The sequence below is a fragment of the Mesoplodon densirostris genome, chromosome 12 (genome assembly GCF_025265405.1).
Source record: "Mesoplodon densirostris isolate mMesDen1 chromosome 12, mMesDen1 primary haplotype, whole genome shotgun sequence".
In the NCBI taxonomy this organism is placed as follows: Eukaryota; Metazoa; Chordata; class Mammalia; order Artiodactyla; family Ziphiidae; genus Mesoplodon; species Mesoplodon densirostris.
Window position 1 is genome coordinate 67,912,700 of NC_082672.1, and position 17,857 is coordinate 67,930,556.

The following is a 17,857-nucleotide window of genomic DNA, read 5'->3' on the forward strand; positions in this document are numbered from 1 at the left end:
TCTTCTCTATATCTATGAGACAAGTCAAAGAGAAAGTTTCTGTCTTGGACCAGGTAATAGTTAAAATGCTTGAGTTAAAAGGGTTTCATCTCATACTTAGAACAAGTGCCTCAGAATTCAGTTTCCTAATTTGCTGTGAGTGCATTTCACACATACCCTGAGTGGGGCTGTAGTTTTTAAATCAGCTTGGAATTTAGCTGTGGTCCTTGCTTCAAAGCTTCACCTTAACTGGTGTCTTTACTTGACGGCCATCCCTCGGGAATCCCATACATAGTAGACTGTGTGCGCTTTGTGACAGCAAGTGATGGTTGCAGGCACGTATATGTTTTCTTCTTTGAATCTCTAAAGATGACAGACAGATGACGCTGATGTTGCTGGTCAGCACGTTACAAGCATTTATTGAAGGATCTTCACTGGGAGAGTTCCACGTACGACTTCAGATGTTACTGGTTTTCCATTGTCATGTCTTGCTGATGCCACAAGTTGAAGGAAAAGGTAAGGATATACATATGGATGTATAATATTTTTTCTTTAATTTTACTCTTTGAATTCTCCACATGAAACAGGTGTCTTTTTGCATACCAGGTTTTAAACAAGACAGTTTCAGTTGTCTTTTCCTATAATGTGATTCAGGTTAGATAGAGAGAAAAACGTTAAAGTTGAGTACAGACTGGTTATAAATGAAGCCCTGGCTAGCGAGCCGTGGCAGAGGTAAATCACCAGATGCAGAGCTCGGGAGCTGGCATGTTGAGGCAACACATCTTTCTGTCTAGACAGTGCCTATGTCCTGCTAAGCTTCCGCTTGATCCAGGCCAGCGTTATTAGGTTCTTTGATCTCGGCAGAGCGCTGCCACGTGTCAAGTAACTGCACGTAAAACGTCTGTCGATTCCTATCGCTGACCACAGCAGTTTAGACAAAAGTGTCGCTGTAAAATGAATATAGATTTACGTGAATGAGCAGTCAAGGTGAGCCTCTTAATATGCCATCTTTTAAAACAAGCTTAGTTTATGCTGACTTTACAGTAAGATTCCGAGAAAGGGTTGGAACTTGTGAGTTTGGCAGAATGTCTGAGTACACCATCTTTAAGAACAAAAGTGCAACCAAAATATCCAGTACAAACTGAAATGAAAATATAGGGTAGGATTTAGAGCCTGCATCTTTGGCAACTGGTCACCCCGGCTTCCCGATGAGCTGTTATATGGTCTGCATGTGCTACATTGGACTGTACTCTCGTGGCCTAAAGAGTAAGGAGGAAGGATCATCACTGAACTGAACCTCAGAGCGGGGGCCAGCAGCACATGCAGCAAGTGTGGTGTTTTTGTTTCTTTCTTATTTCTTCCAGATTCACTTTGTAGTGTCCTATGGAATTTGTACCATTATTACAAGCAGTTCTTTGACCGGGTCCAGGCCAAAATTGTGGAACTTCGTTCCCCCCTAGAAAAAGAGCTTAAAGTAAGATGAATGGCTGTCATAATCACTCTTGGGAGGACAAAATCAGTAAATTCTTCCTCGGTTCTGTTATTTAATCCATTTGACTGTGAGGCAGGGGGATCTGGGGAATGGAGGAGAGCGTTGCAACTGCCAACTAGGATGGTGGGTTTTGCATTTTGTGGCATTGGCTCCATTGCTGACCTGGCCGCATGTGTGCGGGTTCCGGGGCGTGGCCCCTTTTCAGAGGCTCCTAAGAGGGATGTTAGTGCCCACTCCCCTGGTCTTGCCCAGGCTGATCTTCCACCTCAGACGTGCACCATCTGGTGTTGGTCTATGGGCTGTTGAGGTGCTGGGGGTGTAAGGAGGATCCTCTCTTTTTGACACTTTCAGTGGTCGTGGAACCAACCCTGGTTTAAGCTAGAGTACATAGTGACCTACTGATTGTAGCAGCACTTTTTTTCCCCATTGCTTTGAGACAAACACATGGTTCCTTTATTACACTTGTTTTACTTGTTCACTGACACACGGTCCTGTGTTTGAGATGTAGTGGGCTCTGGTCTTCGGCAAACAGATGATCTAGAAAGAACAGAATGACACCAGCTTTATAAAGCCATTCCTTGAGCCTCATTTATCTTACAGGAATTTGTTAAGATATCCAAGTGGAATGACGTCAGCTTCTGGTCTATTAAACAATCTGTGGAGAAGACACACAGGTAATTGATCTTTTAAAGCTGGGGGTGACCAAAACGCAGAATTTTTGAATGATAGTATGACTGCCTTGTTACAGAGGCCTGACTTGTGCTGCCTTGAACTTAACTAAAAAACACTAGACTGTTATGCTGGCTTCCCAACACCACGCCCTTCCACCCGAAGCACAGTCTCCCTGCAGGAGGAGCGGACGTGTCTGGAGGCGGAGCCGGCTGTGGGCCGTGGAAGGCCGACTCCTCTGCCGCCTGCTCACCTGGAGCAAAGCGATCCCGCCATTCCTGGCTTTTTTTTCCTCCTAGAAAAGAGAGACCAGAATACCTGCCATACTTTTTCCTTTAAAAAAAGATTATGGGGCCTCCCTGGTGGCGCAGTGGTTAAGAGTCCGCCTGCCGATGCAGGGGATACGGGTTCGTGCCCCGGTCTGGGAGGATCCCATATGCCGCGGAGCGGCTGGGCCCGTGAGCCATGGCCGCTGGGCCTGCGCATCCGGAGCCTGTGCTCCGCAACGGGAGAGGCCACAACAGTGAGAGGCCCGCATACCGCAAAAAGAAAAAAAAAAAAAAAAAAAAAAAGATTATGAGTTTCTAAGGAGCTCATTATGTACCAAAGGTACAAGTTACTAAGTTATCGATGTGTGTGTTACATGTCATTTACATATTTCCTCACTTTCTATCCTATTTTTTTCTGCCCATCTGTGTCATTACCTGGGGCCAGAACCCTCTTTAAATTCATGAAGAAATTTGAAGCTGTCCTGAGTGAACCCTGCCGGTCATCCCTGGTGGAGAGTGACAAGGAGGACCAGCCGGACTTTTTGCCAAGGCCAACAGATGCAGCCGCAAGTGAGGAGTCGCCCATTCAGAGTCTGAATCGGGCACTGAGAGAGACCCTGTTAGCCCGGCCAGCAGCTGTGCAGGTATTAGCTCGTGGGATAGTGTTCGCTTATTCCTGAGCTAGTTGCGTGGGGTCTTTGCTTTCTGTGGGAGGAGTGTCCTTAGAACTAGGTGAGGGAATGCCTTTGGACTAGTGGTATAGCATTTGTTTTCATGACCTGCTGCAGAGTAAGGCAGAAAGCATTAATCCTGGTGCTGGAAGTTTCATGTTAGCCTGTGGAAACGACTGTTGTGCTTACCTGTGAACAGTTCATCTACCTGTGAGGGAAGATTTAAAGCATCAGTTTAGGAATAGGATATTGAAGCTGCCTTTGGGCTCCCACGTGATGAAGCTGTTGTACAGGGAGTGTCTGTGTGCAGTGACCTGCTGGTTTGAAGTGGTTGCTGGTGACAATGGTGTAGAAACATACATACTCCCATCATGGCCAGTTTCAAGCGCCAAGAGTTAAGAGCTGGCTTGCAAAATTCCTGAACATTTAAACAGTTCTCGAGACCTTGGGTGAGCAGGCCTGTCACAGGAGGATGTCCCTGCTTCGTAATCACTGGGTGTAGGGAGCACTCTCCCCACCCCCCACCCCCGCTGCCCCCAGTAACTTTATTTATTTATTTATTTATTTTTGGCTGCGTTGGGTCTTTGTTGCTGCGCACGGGCTTTCTCTGGTTGCGGTGAGCGGGGGCTACTCTGTTGCAGTGCACGGGCTTCTCATTATGGCAGCTTCTCTTGTTGTGGCTCACGGGCTCTAGAGCGTAGGCTCAGTAGTTATGGTGCATAGGCTCAGTAGTTGTGGCTCTCAGGCTCTAGAGCGCAGGCTCAGTAGTTGTGGCACATGGGCTTAGTTGCTCCACGGTATGTGGGATCTTCCCGGACCAGGGCTCGAACCTGTGTCCCCTGCGTTGGCAGGCGGATTCTTAACCACTGAGCCACCAGGGAAGTCTGGAGCACTCTTAAGGGAGTAATGACTTTTGTCTTCCTACTGTGCTTTTCACCCTGGGTCTATAGAGTTAGCAGTGGAGTTCCTCAAGCGATTTTTAATATTTTAATAGTTCAGAAAGCATAATAGAAATTGAGCATACAGCCATGATATGGCCGCACATATATGCTATGGCTGCCAAATTTTCTTTTGATTGTATTCATCAGTTCACCGCTTGTCACGCTGATCAAATTTTTAAACTTACTATTGATGACAGCACAGGAATTTCAGGTCTCTTTTTTGGGGGGGGGGTGCGTGCTGCGTGGCATGTGAGATCTTAGCTCCCCTACCAGGGATGGAGCCCATACCCGCTGCAGGGGAAGTGTGGAGTCTTAACCACTGGACTGCCAAGGAAGTCCCAGAATTTCAGGGATTCTCAAGGGAAAAAAGCTAGTGAACATAGGCCTCTGGTGGTTGCGTAGTATCTGGATCCTGGTCTTTGAACCGTTCGTCAGGACTTGGAGGCAGGGGAGAGATGGTGGTAGAAGTCAGCTTCGGTGGATCGGGTTGGCCTCGCCTGTGTGTCTGAGAAGCACAGTGCAGTGCAGCACCGTAAAGGCAGCAGTGACGCTGTCGGATCCCCACCTTCATGGAGCAGAAGCGCAGGCCCCTGGTGACGAGCGCAGGAGGCGCTGCGGGAGGTGGGGGCCCTCTGCTACGGGCACCTCCCACAGCAGCAACACACGACGCTGAATACCCGCGGCTCATGCCTGTTTTCATTTTGGCGATGATGCCTTTGTTCTCGTGAGACTTCAGAGGCGTGGAGAGGAGAGTCTGCTGTTGCTGAGCCGGGTGTGTGCGGAGCAGCGCAGTTGACCTGAGCACCCGTGCGGGCTCGTGCTCGGGCTGTGCTTCCTGGCGGTGAAGATAACCTGTACCGTCTCACAGGCCGTGGTTCCAGAACAGCGTCACGGTGCCCCTCCCGCCTCGGAGGGGGCACTTCTGCGTCGCTTGCCGAAGCTTGTGAAACGCATGAGGAAGATGTGCCTGGTGCTCATGAAGGGGAGCCCCCTACCCAGCCTCGTGGAGGGCCTCGACCAGTTCACCGGTGGGTGCACACCCAGGACAAGGGGGGCTTTGCCCTCTCCGGTATCCTCAGCGGCGTGGGAGGGTTGGAATGAGATACCTGTGTCCTTCTATGACATCTTAAATAGCGTTGAGCAGGTAATTAAGCAAGTGGGTTAAAAACCATCCGAGCCCAGACACAGGAGCCAGCTGAGACCCCACAGGTGGTCACCTTGTCCTCCTCCCGTGCACACCGGTGCAGTGTTAGGCCGTTCTCTACAGCAGCCCTGCCCATGTCAGCTCTTGCTGGTTGGGGACACGAGTAAAGGGCTTCCTAGAGTCTTGAGGCTGTCCCCACCTCTCAAAATGTCTCTCTTGGGTTGAAGGGGAGGTTTGTCCCCAGTCCACTTCTTTTTTCCTTCACTTCAGAGAGGTGTAGCAGTCTCGTTTCCCTGTTCGTGCTGTACAGCATATCAGCAGTGGCTGGGAAAGGGAATCCCGACCTTAAAAGATCATTTGGGCCCTTGGCAGCCTTTCAGCACTTCCCCCACCTCCGCCCACCCCCCAGCCGCGGTGAGCGTGCAGTCAGGGTGAAGCTGGTCCTTCTTCAGTGACGCTGCAGTCTGATCTCAGGGAGATCTTTGTTTTTAAAAAACACTTGTTAGAGTAATAGCCTATTACCCGTTGCTCAGGATGCCCTGCCTGCATTGTTCAGGGGTCCGCTGCACCACATCTTTGGTGGCTTAAACAATAGAAATTTATTTTCTCACAATTCTGGGGCTAAATGTCCGAGATTAAAGTGTCAGCAGGGTTGGTTTTCTCGGAGGCTCTCTCCTTGGCTTGTAGATGCCTCTTCTGTGTCCTCATCTCCTCTTCTGTTAAGGCTGCCAGTCAGATTGGATTAGGACTCACCCATAAAGCCTCATTTTATCTTTCTTTTTTTTTTTAACTTTAAAAAAACATATATTTATCTTTATTTGGTTGCACCAGGTCTTAGTTGCGGCTCGCCAGCTCCTTAGTTGCAGCATGCGGACTTCTTAGTTGCAGCATGCATGTGGGATCTAGTTCCCCGACCAGGGATCGAACTCTTGCCCCCTGCGTTGGGAGCGTGGAGTCTTAGCCACGGGACCGCCAGGGAAGTCCCGGCCTCATTTTTATCTTAATTGGCTCTTTAAAGGCCCCATGTCTAAATACAGTCACATTCTGAGGTATTGGGGGTTAGGACTTCAACGTGAGCTTGGGAGGCCACGCAGTCAGCTTATAACACTGCCTGTGGCAGGTTGGCAGCACCCTGGTGTTCTAGGTGCCGGTGGGTGCTCAGGAAGGCAGTGCGATGCTGGAGGACGAATTTGGGCTTTGGAGTCGGTTCAGCCAGGGTTCAAATCCTGGCTTCAAGTCTGCTCTTTACCTGAATGGCCTTTAGAAGATGACTAGACTTCTCTGAGCCTCTTTGAGTGGCTACAAATAAGTTCTTCTGGAGCTGTGCAGATTAAAAGAACATTTACCAAGTACGAGGTACAGCGTAGGAGCTCAATACATGTTGTATGTATTGGAAATTTACCTCAAGCTTTAAAAATTCTTAGTGTAAATCACTGCACGTAATCCATGTTCAATAAGTGCTTTTTGCTTGATTGGTTATGAAACCCCTGAATAAAAAAAAACAGAATACCTACTTTATTTGGGTTGTTGGTTGTTAAGAGAGATGAAGCCCATGTGCTTTGATTTTTCCATTATCATTCGTCTGGATCAGTTTAATCATTGAGAATTTACCAAATGCTAGGGACTATGTTAGCTATAAAGATGAATGACACCTGGTCTTTGTTTTTGACAGGTCCTTGGTCTTGGGTAATTTGAGCACATTAAGAATTCCTGGGGATTTCCGTGTTTCCCCCTTGTCTTCCCTGCAGGTGAAGTAATTTCCTCTGTGAATGAGCTGCAGAGGTTAAAGGTGGATCCCTCCGCAGAGAAGGAGAAGCAGCGCTCAGAAGCCAAGCACATTCTCATGCAGAAACAGCGAGCTTTAGCAGACCTCTTTAAACACCTTGCAAAAACTGGTAAGGTCCTCGATGGAAGCCCAGTGAAGTGTACTCACCTGATTTTAGGAAGACAAATAACATGGGTGATTTGGGGCAAGTTTGTAGAGACAGTTGAGGTGGTGGGAAACATAAGGTGGGAGGCAAGGTTTGAAATGTGTGAGTCCCAGTCAACACACAAGAAAATCCTACGATGAACCATTTGTGGCTCCCAGGTAGTTTCACAGTTTTGTAATGAGGTTTCTCAGAAAATATGTTTTTTATTTTCATCACCATATGTTGTACAGCACCCGCCCTTCCAACGTGCATAGGGAGCAACACTTTTCAAACTAACTGTGTATGAATCACCTGGGGGAATCTTGCCAAAGTGCAGAAGCAGATTCTGTTTCAGTAGGTGTGGGGCAGGGCCTGAGAGTAAGCTTTCTAACAAGCTCCTGGGTGATGCTGTTCCTAGGACTTGACTTTGAGTAGCAGTGGCACTGGGGGGTTCCTGGCACATCTGTTCTCTCCTGAGTTTCTTTATTTAACTACCTGCTGTTTATTTCCTAGGTTTGTCATATCGCAAAGGTCTTTCCTGGGCCCGTTCAAAAAGCCTTCAAGAGATGCTTCATCTTCACCCGTTGGATCTCCAGAGCGCGTTGTCTATAGTCAGCAGCACTCAGGAGGCTGATTCTAGGTTTGTGTTTTTAATTATAAATGGAGCAAGTCAGCTAAGCCTCCGTGGCCTCATTTGCCCAAGTGGGGAGAGGAGTACTTCTGTCCTAGTGTTGCCATAAAATTAGCATTTAGAAAAGTGCCTGGCTCAGGACGGGCAGGTGGTGAGCACCCAGCGTTAATTCTCTTTTCTTTTTTTGTTTAACCTTTTCTTTCATTAGAAAAAGGTAAGGGACGAATTCGAAATATTGGGTGGTTGGGGCTCTGGTGGGGTAAGGAAGACAAGGGGCCACTTGGAGTGTTTAAAGCAAGTGTCAGTAGTTAGTTAGTAACTGTTGATTTTCTTCTTTCCATCCTCCTTGTCTTCATGTCTCCCATTATTTTTTTTGGTCCTTTGATTTTTCCTGAGGTGTACTCCATTTGAATGTACAGGTGAAAATCTGTGAGAGAATGGCCACCCTTTTAGCTATTCCATATACATAAACCTAAGTTCCCATATGTTCTTGAATTTGAAAGCCTATAGACTTGAGAGACAGATGGAGCTCCCTCTGTGTTAGGAACTGGTTGGAAATGAGCTGAGTACAGCATACATGTGTGTTTTCTTTGCTCAGTGGCCCTCTCAAGTGCTTTAAATTTGAGTTCAACACAACACTGTAAAAAGTAGAAATTTCTCATAAACATTCTGGATTTTCAGTTTTTCGGGAAAATTTGGCCAAGTGTGCTTGCCTTCCCGTGTGGTCGAAAGTTGACTAGAGTGCCCTCCTTTTGATAGGACACATGCTCTCAGGTTCACTGTGGTCAGTAACGGTCCCTGTTGATTCTCAGCTGTCATCGCCAGGGATCATTTTGTGCTTGGCTGTCCTTAACCATGTATGTTATCTGCATGGCCCCTGTAGGCATCAGAATTTATGATCCCTAGACTCCACTGCCAAGATAGTCATAACCTTTTTATTAAGGAAGCCATATTGTCATAGTTTATTTTCCCACTCTACTTTCAGTGCTAAGTATAAAGGACTGATGAGTGCCTGACTGAATGGGTCCTCACAGAGATAAATCTGCTCAGACTCTTGGCTCCTGGTTGTGGCTAAATGGACCAGTCTCTGACTCCTCAGGATCTAGGGTGGAGATAGTGGTTTTAATTAAGTAAATCATGTTGATTTCTTTCCCAGGCTGCTTACAGAAATCTCGTCTTCGTGGGAGGGGTGCCAGAAGTATTTTTATCGCTGTCTTGCACGGCACGCCAGGCTTAGTGCAGTCCTGGCAGCTCCCGTCAAGGTAGGATGATAGAGCCTTGGGATTGCAGGGGCTCAGGGACTCCAGTTCTGTTCATCCAGGGCAGCGTCGTCAGACCTGGTCCGGTGATCACAGCCCATTACTGGAAGTGACTGAACTTTTTGCAGTCATTAAACTTACAATATAAATCAATGTAATTTTGTGCTTAATCAGAGAACATTTTATAATAAGTTCTGTTACCCAACATTTGCTAACAGGACCAAATCCTTAAGAAAAATTACGGAAGAAAAACTTCACATGGAGAATGCCACCCTCAGATCTTTCCCCCCTGTGAATTGAGAGAAGATCACTGATACCCAATTTTGATGTTAAACTAGTTCTTGTTCATGGAACTTCCATGGAAGCGTAATTTGAGATGCACTGCTCCCAGAGGTGGACGTGTCGCCTCTAGAGGGCAGCGCACCCAGGCTCCGCACCCCCCCACAACCCGCCCCAGCAGGGGCTCCCCTCCAGGAGCATGGGACCCAGCACTTCCCAGCGGCCCCTCAGCATGCTTTCTTCTCCCCCTGCCAGGAGATGGGTGTGGGCCACATAGAGCGGTGCAAAGGGTTCTCCGCGCATTTGATGAAGGTGCTCATCCGACAGCGGCGCTCCCTCACCACGCTGACCGAGCAATGGATCCTCCTCAGGTATCTCTGACTGGCTGCGTTTGCAGCACGAATCCAGAGTATTACGCGCAGCTCAGAGTTGCTGCACACGCGGCTCCCAACTGTGCAGTGAAGTCTGAGGTCCGAAGGGGCAGGTGGGGTTTGCCTTGGCTTGGCCCCTTGCTTTTGGTGGTAGTGCCTCTGCCCCCTGGTTTTGGCAGCACCCCTGGGGGATGATGGTTCAAGGCCGAGTCAGACGGTAAAAATGTTCACGGCTGAACCACACACCTGGGTCTGGAATGAGGACGTCCGTGATTGGCAGTCCGTGTGGGCCGAGGGCAGGGTTGCTTTCATGGCATCGGGTGTCTCAGACTCTGGGCACAGATCAGATGTGAGTCGGCTTTTTGGATCACAGAGTTGCAATTTGCTGAACCATACACTGGTGCTCTTCAATAGAAAGGGATACTTAAAAGATGAGGACAGGAAGCCTGTCATCATCTGCTGAGTGGATCCCTGGCTGACAGGTAGTATTTCTAGACTGTAATTACTTCAGCTATTTTATTCTCCACTCATAAGAGTTTTATCTAGCAAAGTCTACTACATTTATAGATTTTTTTTTAGAACATAGTGGTTGAAATCACTGTGGTGCTGTGACTGTGTTGGATGTGAGAGGCCTGTAAGGGGCAGGTGATAAGCAGTGAGCACCGATGCTTCTGCTACACTGAAGGATGGTTTAAGTACTTTGGAAGGCGTTTGAACAGACTTTTTACTTATCTGGGGCATCCTCTCTTCTTGATTATGTGGAAAAGCCCAAACTTGGTTCAGCAATCAGTGAATTTACTGTTACAGACAGCGCGGTGACACAGTTTAAGGTGCCATGCGTTACCCCCGTGGGTTTGTTTCTCTGCACAGGAACCTCCTCAGTTGTGTGCAGGAGATTGACAGCAGGCTGACGGGGCCGCCCGTCTACCCCGTGGCCTTCCCCCCTCAGGACGGGGTGCAGCAGTGGACAGAGAGGCTGCAGCACCTGGCCATGCAGAGCCAGATCCTGCTTGAGCAGCTCTCCTGGCTCCTCCAGTGCTGCCCGAGTGCAGGGCCGGCTGCCGGCCAACGTGACGCCCAGGCACAGGGCCAGCCTTCTGCCGCCTCCCTGGAAGGACCAGAGCTCACCAAGGGGCAGCTTTCTGGAGCGGTGCTGGGCCTGATGCCGTCGGATCGGAGCTACCCGTCCCCAGTTCCTGGAAGGCAGCTGCCCTCTGGTTGCCGGATGCGGAAGCAGGACCAGCTTTGGCAACAGTCAACTGTGAGATTAACAGAGATGCTGAACGCCATTAAAACAGTGAAAGCTGACGTTGACAAAATTAGGCAGCAATCTTGCGAGACCCTCTTTCATTCTTGGTGAGCGCACCTACGTCTCTGCCCTGCCTCTGTGTGTGCGGTGCTTGGTCGGGGTTTAGTAACGGGCTGAAAGGATGGAAGGGGTCATGCTTCAGTCCTTGGTGTTCCAGTGGACCCTCACGGCGCTTTGTGGCACACGTCTAGCTGCAAATCTTTAGCTGCTGCAATGGGTTTTCGTGGTGGGAGGGAGGGAGTGTGTGTGTGTGTGTGTGTGTGTGAGCACCTTCCTTTCAACACTACGGCATCTCTGTTGTTGCAGGAAGGATTTTGAAGTTTGCTCTTCTGGGCTGAGCTGCCTGTCCCAGGTATCAGCTCATTTGCAAGGCCTCGAGTCCTGGTTCATTCTCCCAGGGGTAGAGGGTGAGCACATAGACCCACAAATGGCATTAGTCAAGAGCCTGGAATACGTAAGAAGAGAGATCAATAAAGCCACAGATGACTTTGCTACTTGGAAGACACCTCTGCTTACCCCAGGCAGCCGAGGAGGTGAGGACTATTGTTCAGTAAGGGAGTAAAAGCCCAGTGTAGGAAAGACATCTTACAGATTTAAGGCTAGATTGTCCTAGAGACACATTGTGTTTTGTTCTAGACGTATCTGTCCAGGGTTCCAAGGCAGGGAAGTATAGTTGGAACACATAGCTCTTAACTTTTGTTCCCTCTTTGGTTTGAGAACCTTGCCTCTGGATTGCCATCACGTCGCATACTTTATAGCACAGGAGTAAGTAGACAGCACAGGCTCGCTGGCTGTTTCAGAAAGTCCTTAGACTGGAAAGCTGCTGGCTAATGTTTGGACTAAGTTGGTGTTCATATATTCCATCTTAACTATTTTCATATTTTGGGCATTCTTTCAGCAAAATTGTTTTAATACAGGACAGCAACCTTATAGGCTTACCTGGGCCTGGAATGTGTCTCTTTCTTCTTTGTACCCAGCACAGCTTGCCAGTGGCTCAACCATAGCAGGTGTTTACAAGGTGGCTGTTCGTTAGAATGACCAATGAGGATTGGTAATGATTTCCAGAGGCACTGAAACAAATGACTGAGTTTTTAAAACTTTGTTCTGCACCATGTGACTTTACTAGGAAACCAAATGCTGGATGAAGGGTTTGTGGAGGATTTTTCGGAGCAAATGGAAACTGCCATCCGGGCCCTCCTTTGTGCCATCCAGAACTTAGCAGAAAGAAATAGTAAAAAAACAGAGGAGAACACTCACCAAACAGGACCACAAGAAGACGGTATGTCTGAGATCAGGAAAATACTAGTTTCTTACTTGATTTAATTTTTATTTTGATGATCTTTTTTTGTGGCTAAATATTGAAGGCCAGATGTGGGAAATGATTATTGGATGACTGGAGATGAAAAGAGTTTGTTTTCTGTTACTTACCATGTCATTCTCTTCCGTGAATGAAACAAGCAGCAGGCTGTGAGAGACTGCAGTCAGGACATCTAACACAACTCTTAGAGGATGACTTCTGGGCCGATGTGAGCACTTTGCACGTGCAGAAAATAATTTCCGCTGTCTCTGAGCTCTTGGAGAGGCTGAAATCGTCTGGCGAGGATGGCACAGCAGCGAAGCACACGGTAACCAGTGGTTCCTCACAGGCTTCTTGCTGTCCGGGTGGGCTGAGCAGAGGCACAGGGGGTTTCACCTCGCTCCATGTGGTGGTCCCAAAGCAGGCCTCCTCGGCAAAATCACTAAGAATCTCTTGATGTCTTTATACATGTAAACCTCACTGACAAACTTTGGAAAGCTTAGGGCTTGCTGGCTAAGGATTACCGTTGTAAGAGGCATAGGTGCAAAAATGCTGCCAATCCAGAATATCCATTATCTTGGGGTTCTTTCACATCCTAATCACATACTCCTGGGTATGTGATGTGAATGGTGGATGTTGCCGCCATAACTAAGGCTTAATGGCCGCACTATGCAAACACCTGTCCCTTCACAATAAGCCAGAAGAGGATGACATTATCTCCCTAAGTCCAGAGAAGCAACTTACTTTTGAGGACTTGTGTGTTACTCTGTAGTATTGCCTCCAGTGCCAACTTTGATTCCCAGTAGAATTTGTATATAAACATATTTTTTAAACTCCAAACAACCTTGTTAACTAACTGAGACTTAAGTGACTAAGAATTTAAAGTGTAGTGTTGTGAGGGTTTGTGTAAACAAGGAAGAGATCTCAGTGAGCAGGTGTTATGTACGTGTGTGTAAACAAAATGTACCATTAGTGACCTTTAATACATTCACAAGGTGGTACAACCGCCGTCACTACCTGGTCACCCCAGAGGAGACCTGGTGTGAGCAGCCTTTCTGATCTGTTTTGCCCCCAGTTCTTCACCCAGTCCTGCCGCTTGTTGGTGCGCCTGGTGCCCATGCTCTCCAGGTACTCGGACCTCATCCTCTTCTTCCTGACCATGTCTTTGGCAACTCACCGCAGCACTGCAAAGCTGCTCTCTGTGCTTGCCCAGATCTTTACGGAGCTTGCCCAGAAGGTAAGGACTATTTACGTGGAGCACCACGGGAAGCAGGTACCCATGTATTCCATACCCGTTAGTGTTTGGTTTGATGGGATTTTATTTTGGGCCTTCACAAATAGCAGGAGGTGATTTGCTCTCTCTGTGGAATTTTTAATTAACTTATATATATATATATTTATATAATATATATATTTATATATATTTATATATATATATATAAATATATATATATGTTTTTGTAGGTGGAAAGCATTCTCTGAAAGGTATTAAGACAATTACAAAATACAATTTTTTTTCCCTTGGCTGCGCAGCTTGTGGGATCCCCTAGTTCCCTGACCAGGGGTTGAACCCAGGCCCTCAGCAGTGAAGCACGGCGTCCTAACCACTGGACCACCAGGGAATTCCCACTCTCCCTGTGGATTTTTTTTTTTGTGTGTGTGTGTGTGGTATGCAGGCCTCTCACCGCTGCGGCCTCTCCCGCTACGGAGCACAGGCTCCGGACGCGCAGGCCCAGCGGCCATGGCCCACGGGCCCAGCCGCTCCGCGGCACGTGGGATCCTCCCGGACCGGGGCACGAACCCCCACCCCCTGCATTGGCAGGCGGACTCCCAACCACTGTGCCACCAGGGAAGCCCCTCCCTGTGTATTTTTTACTACTTTGTCTGGCCTCCTTTTACTAATCCTTTTTCCACTAAAGGTTTGGAACCTGAAGGTCTCTCACTGGGGAGCTCCCTAGACTCCACAGTCTGTCTAAAGGCTGCTGCTTTCTGTTCACACCCTTCTTTCCTGGTCTCCAATTTGAAATCTTCTTCTGATAACTCTGAGCTAGGCTTGTAGGACAGATGAATCCTTAAGGCTGTTAAGTTTTCGGTCGTTTATACTAATGCATGCTGAAATGGTAACGGGGCTCTTAATGTTAGGAGGGGCGTCTTTAATAGGGAAGTCATTCATTGATTCAGCCATGTACCCAGTGCTGTGAAAATCACTGAAGTTATAGAGATTGTAGACCCTACCCTTGGAATTCAGGAGCAGCAGTCAGAACTAACAGGCCCAGCCTGGCGTGCTAAGTCCAGTCACAAGGGTATCCAGTTCTGGGACTCAGAGTGAGTGAGTCACTTAGCCTCAGTTTCCTCATTTTACAAATGAGATTTGCATTTTTGTGAGAATCACCTTCAACTAAGTATATAGTTTTTTGTTTTTGTTTTTTCCCTAGTATTTTAAGATCTTTTCTGAATCTTAGTATAGGTGAGATGCACTTGAGGAAGATAGGAATTTACAAACTGAAGGTGAGGTCTAGGCTTCTTGTGAACAGTGAAGAGTTCTTAGTTCTCAGTATCTGGAATACTGGAAATGGTTAAAAAAAAATGGGAGCAAGCCCGTGCCTTGTATCTAGAGGATAAGTACGTACATTTGTTGAGTAATGGATAAATGAATGCCTCTCAGATTTGCCCCCTCTATCTGATGGGCACTGAGCCAGTCTTACATCCCATCACTTCTTGGAGGAAACACTTGCATGTAGAAGACAGTGGCAGGACAGTGTATGTTGAGGGTGCCCTGAGATTTGGGTTAGCTACGTTTGTCCACTTGCACCATTTCTCTTGTCTGACAAGTTCTAGAATGACTGTGGGCTGTCAGACCTGTGTGTGTTTGGGGGTAGCAGTGTGGGGTAGAAGTGGTTTTGATGAAAGCAAAGTGTTGGGAGCTCAGTGGCTGTCCCAGCTGCAGCCACTGTAGTAACATGACCTGCAGAAGGACATCCTGAATCTCCTTCCTTTATGGTTGATTCTGCCTGCATCTAAACATATTTCTTTAAAATAGTATATCTCACTGTCTTAACCAAAATGTATTTTTCAATCGACTTTCTAAGAATACATGTCCTGAAGGTGAGTTTGCCTTTCCATTCATTTAAATGTCCGAATTGTGTTCCTGTCCTCTCTGAGGAGTGCTGAGGGAACTTGAAAGCAGGTTAGACCCAGTGCTAAGATAATAGATTTAGAGGAATTCCCTGGTGGTCCAGGACCCCGAGCTTCCACTGCAGTGGGGACACAGGTTCAATCCCTGGTCGGGGAACTAAGATCCCGCGTGCTACATGGCGAGGCCAAAAAAAAAGATAATAGATCTTGGTTGTGATTAAAGCACTTAATCCATAGGAAGCTAGTTCTGTGTAACTAAGTCACAATCAGTGTTTGCTGGTCTTGGAACTTGGTCTTGTTAGTTGACAGCTTATTTGTAGTACATTCTCGTCCTTAGATTGGCAAATATCTTGATAGCTTGTACTTTCTCAGATAAAATTTCTGATTGAGAGCCATGATTTTCTTCTTTTTCTGTTCACTTTTGTCCCACACACTAGTAGTTGATATTTGGTTTGGGGCTATTTTCTTTTTTCTTTCTTTTTTTTTTTTTTTTTTTTTTTTTGTGTGTGTGTGTGGTACACGGGCCTCTCGCTGTTGTGGCCTCTCCCGTTGCGGAGCACAGGCTCCGGACGCGCAGGCCCAGCGGCCACGGCTCACGGGCCCAGCCGCTCCGTGGCATGTGGGGTCTTCCCGGACCGGGGCACAAACCCGTGTCCCCTGCGTCGGCAGGCGGACTCTCAACCACTGCGCCACCAGGGAAGCCCTGGGCTATTTTCTGACATGAAATACAGTTTTATTAACTCTTCACAAGTCTTGCTGTGTCTGACCTTGTTCTTAACTCTAGACCCCATTGCCATGCTGGGTGCCAGGGTGCCAGGTGCCTTGGCAGCAGACAGCCCAGGCCAGATACAGCACGTTCCCTGAGAGTGACAGATTTACTTCAAGAGCTGAAGGGGAAGGCATGTTTTTTTGTGTTGTAATTAACATGACTTTATTTGAGGAGCATCACACAAAATTTTCTTCAATAAAAGGAAATGAAATCTCTCACTTGTAGCATCTGCTTTCAAGTTGCTGTATCTCCGGGGTTACATGTCTTCTCTCTTTCTTTTCAGGCTTGCTAATTTGAGAAGTAAAGAAGGACAAAACCCCTTTGGGATTTAGACACTGAGAGTTTCTGTGCCACACCCCGCCCCATAACTTGCTCCTTAAATACCGTCCTAATGTATACCTCATTCAAATTTTTGTCTTGGCAAATGACAAATTACTACATGCCAGAGGCCTCCACAGAGTCTCAAAACCTTGTATATTAAATCTGATGTCAAGCTTTGAAACTGCATAATAACTGTTGTCACCAACAGAAGTCTACTGTAGTTCAATCAGATTTAAAATACTGAGCTAGAAAAGAATTAATCATTTATTTACAGTATTTTCTCCTGTAGCAGGACTGGAAATCCCTTCTTTATTGCTTTTTTTTTTTACCTAACTTTCACTCTTTTTATTTTTGAGGGATTTTGCTTGCCCAAAGAATTTATGGAAGATTCAGCGGGAGAGGGAGCGACTGAGTTCCATGACTACGAGGGAGGTGGCATTGGAGAAGGCGAGGGTGTGAAGGATGTGAGTGACCAGATAGAAAATGAAGAACAGGTACGTTTTCACAGGCATGAAGTATGTATATAGTTTACAGAAGCTCACTCCTTTTTCACTATTTAAATTACATATATAAATGGTTTTTCTACTAGGTTAATGGTTTTCAAACTGTGATCTAGGCACCTAAGAATACTGGAGCTTAGGGAGTGGATGTAAATTAAAAGCTTAAAGACCACAGAAAGGAACTTTTGCAGCGCATTTATTGGTTGTAGCTATAATTTGGGAGGGAAATGATTAAAAAATTTTTTATTTTAAATGGGAAAACTTTTGCTGATGACTTCTAAGAGAGCATTTTTGGTAGTGGTTCATTTAGGGATAAAAAGCTTGGCTATTTTAAGTGATAATTGCATTAAACAACAATGCCAGTGTTTGCTGTTAATAGGATTTATTGTTGTATGTCTTTAAGACATGGTGAAATTTTTAAAATCTATATCCTTTTTTATTTGGAATCAAGAATGCTTTTGAAATATTTAGATGCTTTGGACTAAGATTGTTGTGTTGCTTTTTTAAATTCCAATCTCATTTGGGACCGTTTTTTTAAACACACTACTTTTATTTGGATTTATCAACCATGACTTGAAGAAAGAAGAGGTAGTGGAATTACTTTTTATCACTTATATTCTAAATTTAGAGCACTGCATAAATTTCTATTTAAGGTATGGTTATACTTATTAAAAATAAAGGAACAAACCAATCCAAGCTTCCTCTCTTCCTTTGAAGGGAAAATTGGAAACATAAAAAAAACAAAAGAGTAATGCTAGCATTTATGTGGCATAGCTCTCACGTACATTATGTGTGTGGATATATATACACAGATAACATACACATTATTGTTATTTTGGCCTTTTTCCGTATTTCTCAAATTTAACTTAATTAGCACATAGTACTTTGTTAATGGAAAAATAAAGGAAAAA

General features: G+C 46.5%; 1 protein-coding gene across 2 annotated transcripts in view; it reads left to right on the plus strand.

Moving 5' to 3' along the window:
• Positions 1-17,857, plus strand: part of MDN1 (midasin AAA ATPase 1) — a 160,891-nt gene that overhangs the window by 117,374 nt on the left and 25,660 nt on the right. For both annotated transcript variants that reach the window (XM_060114594.1, XM_060114595.1), the window contains exons 70-84: positions 349-495; positions 1,344-1,453; positions 2,072-2,145; positions 2,855-3,053; positions 4,890-5,049; positions 6,914-7,060; positions 7,589-7,715; positions 8,863-8,968; positions 9,500-9,615; positions 10,486-10,971; positions 11,231-11,457; positions 12,051-12,203; positions 12,386-12,549; positions 13,297-13,458; positions 16,803-16,940. In XM_060114594.1, the coding sequence (XP_059970577.1) occupies positions 349-495; positions 1,344-1,453; positions 2,072-2,145; positions 2,855-3,053; positions 4,890-5,049; positions 6,914-7,060; positions 7,589-7,715; positions 8,863-8,968; positions 9,500-9,615; positions 10,486-10,971; positions 11,231-11,457; positions 12,051-12,203; positions 12,386-12,549; positions 13,297-13,458; positions 16,803-16,940 (2,516 nt within the window). The remainder of the gene's footprint in view (positions 1-348; positions 496-1,343; positions 1,454-2,071; positions 2,146-2,854; positions 3,054-4,889; positions 5,050-6,913; positions 7,061-7,588; positions 7,716-8,862; positions 8,969-9,499; positions 9,616-10,485; positions 10,972-11,230; positions 11,458-12,050; positions 12,204-12,385; positions 12,550-13,296; positions 13,459-16,802; positions 16,941-17,857) is intronic.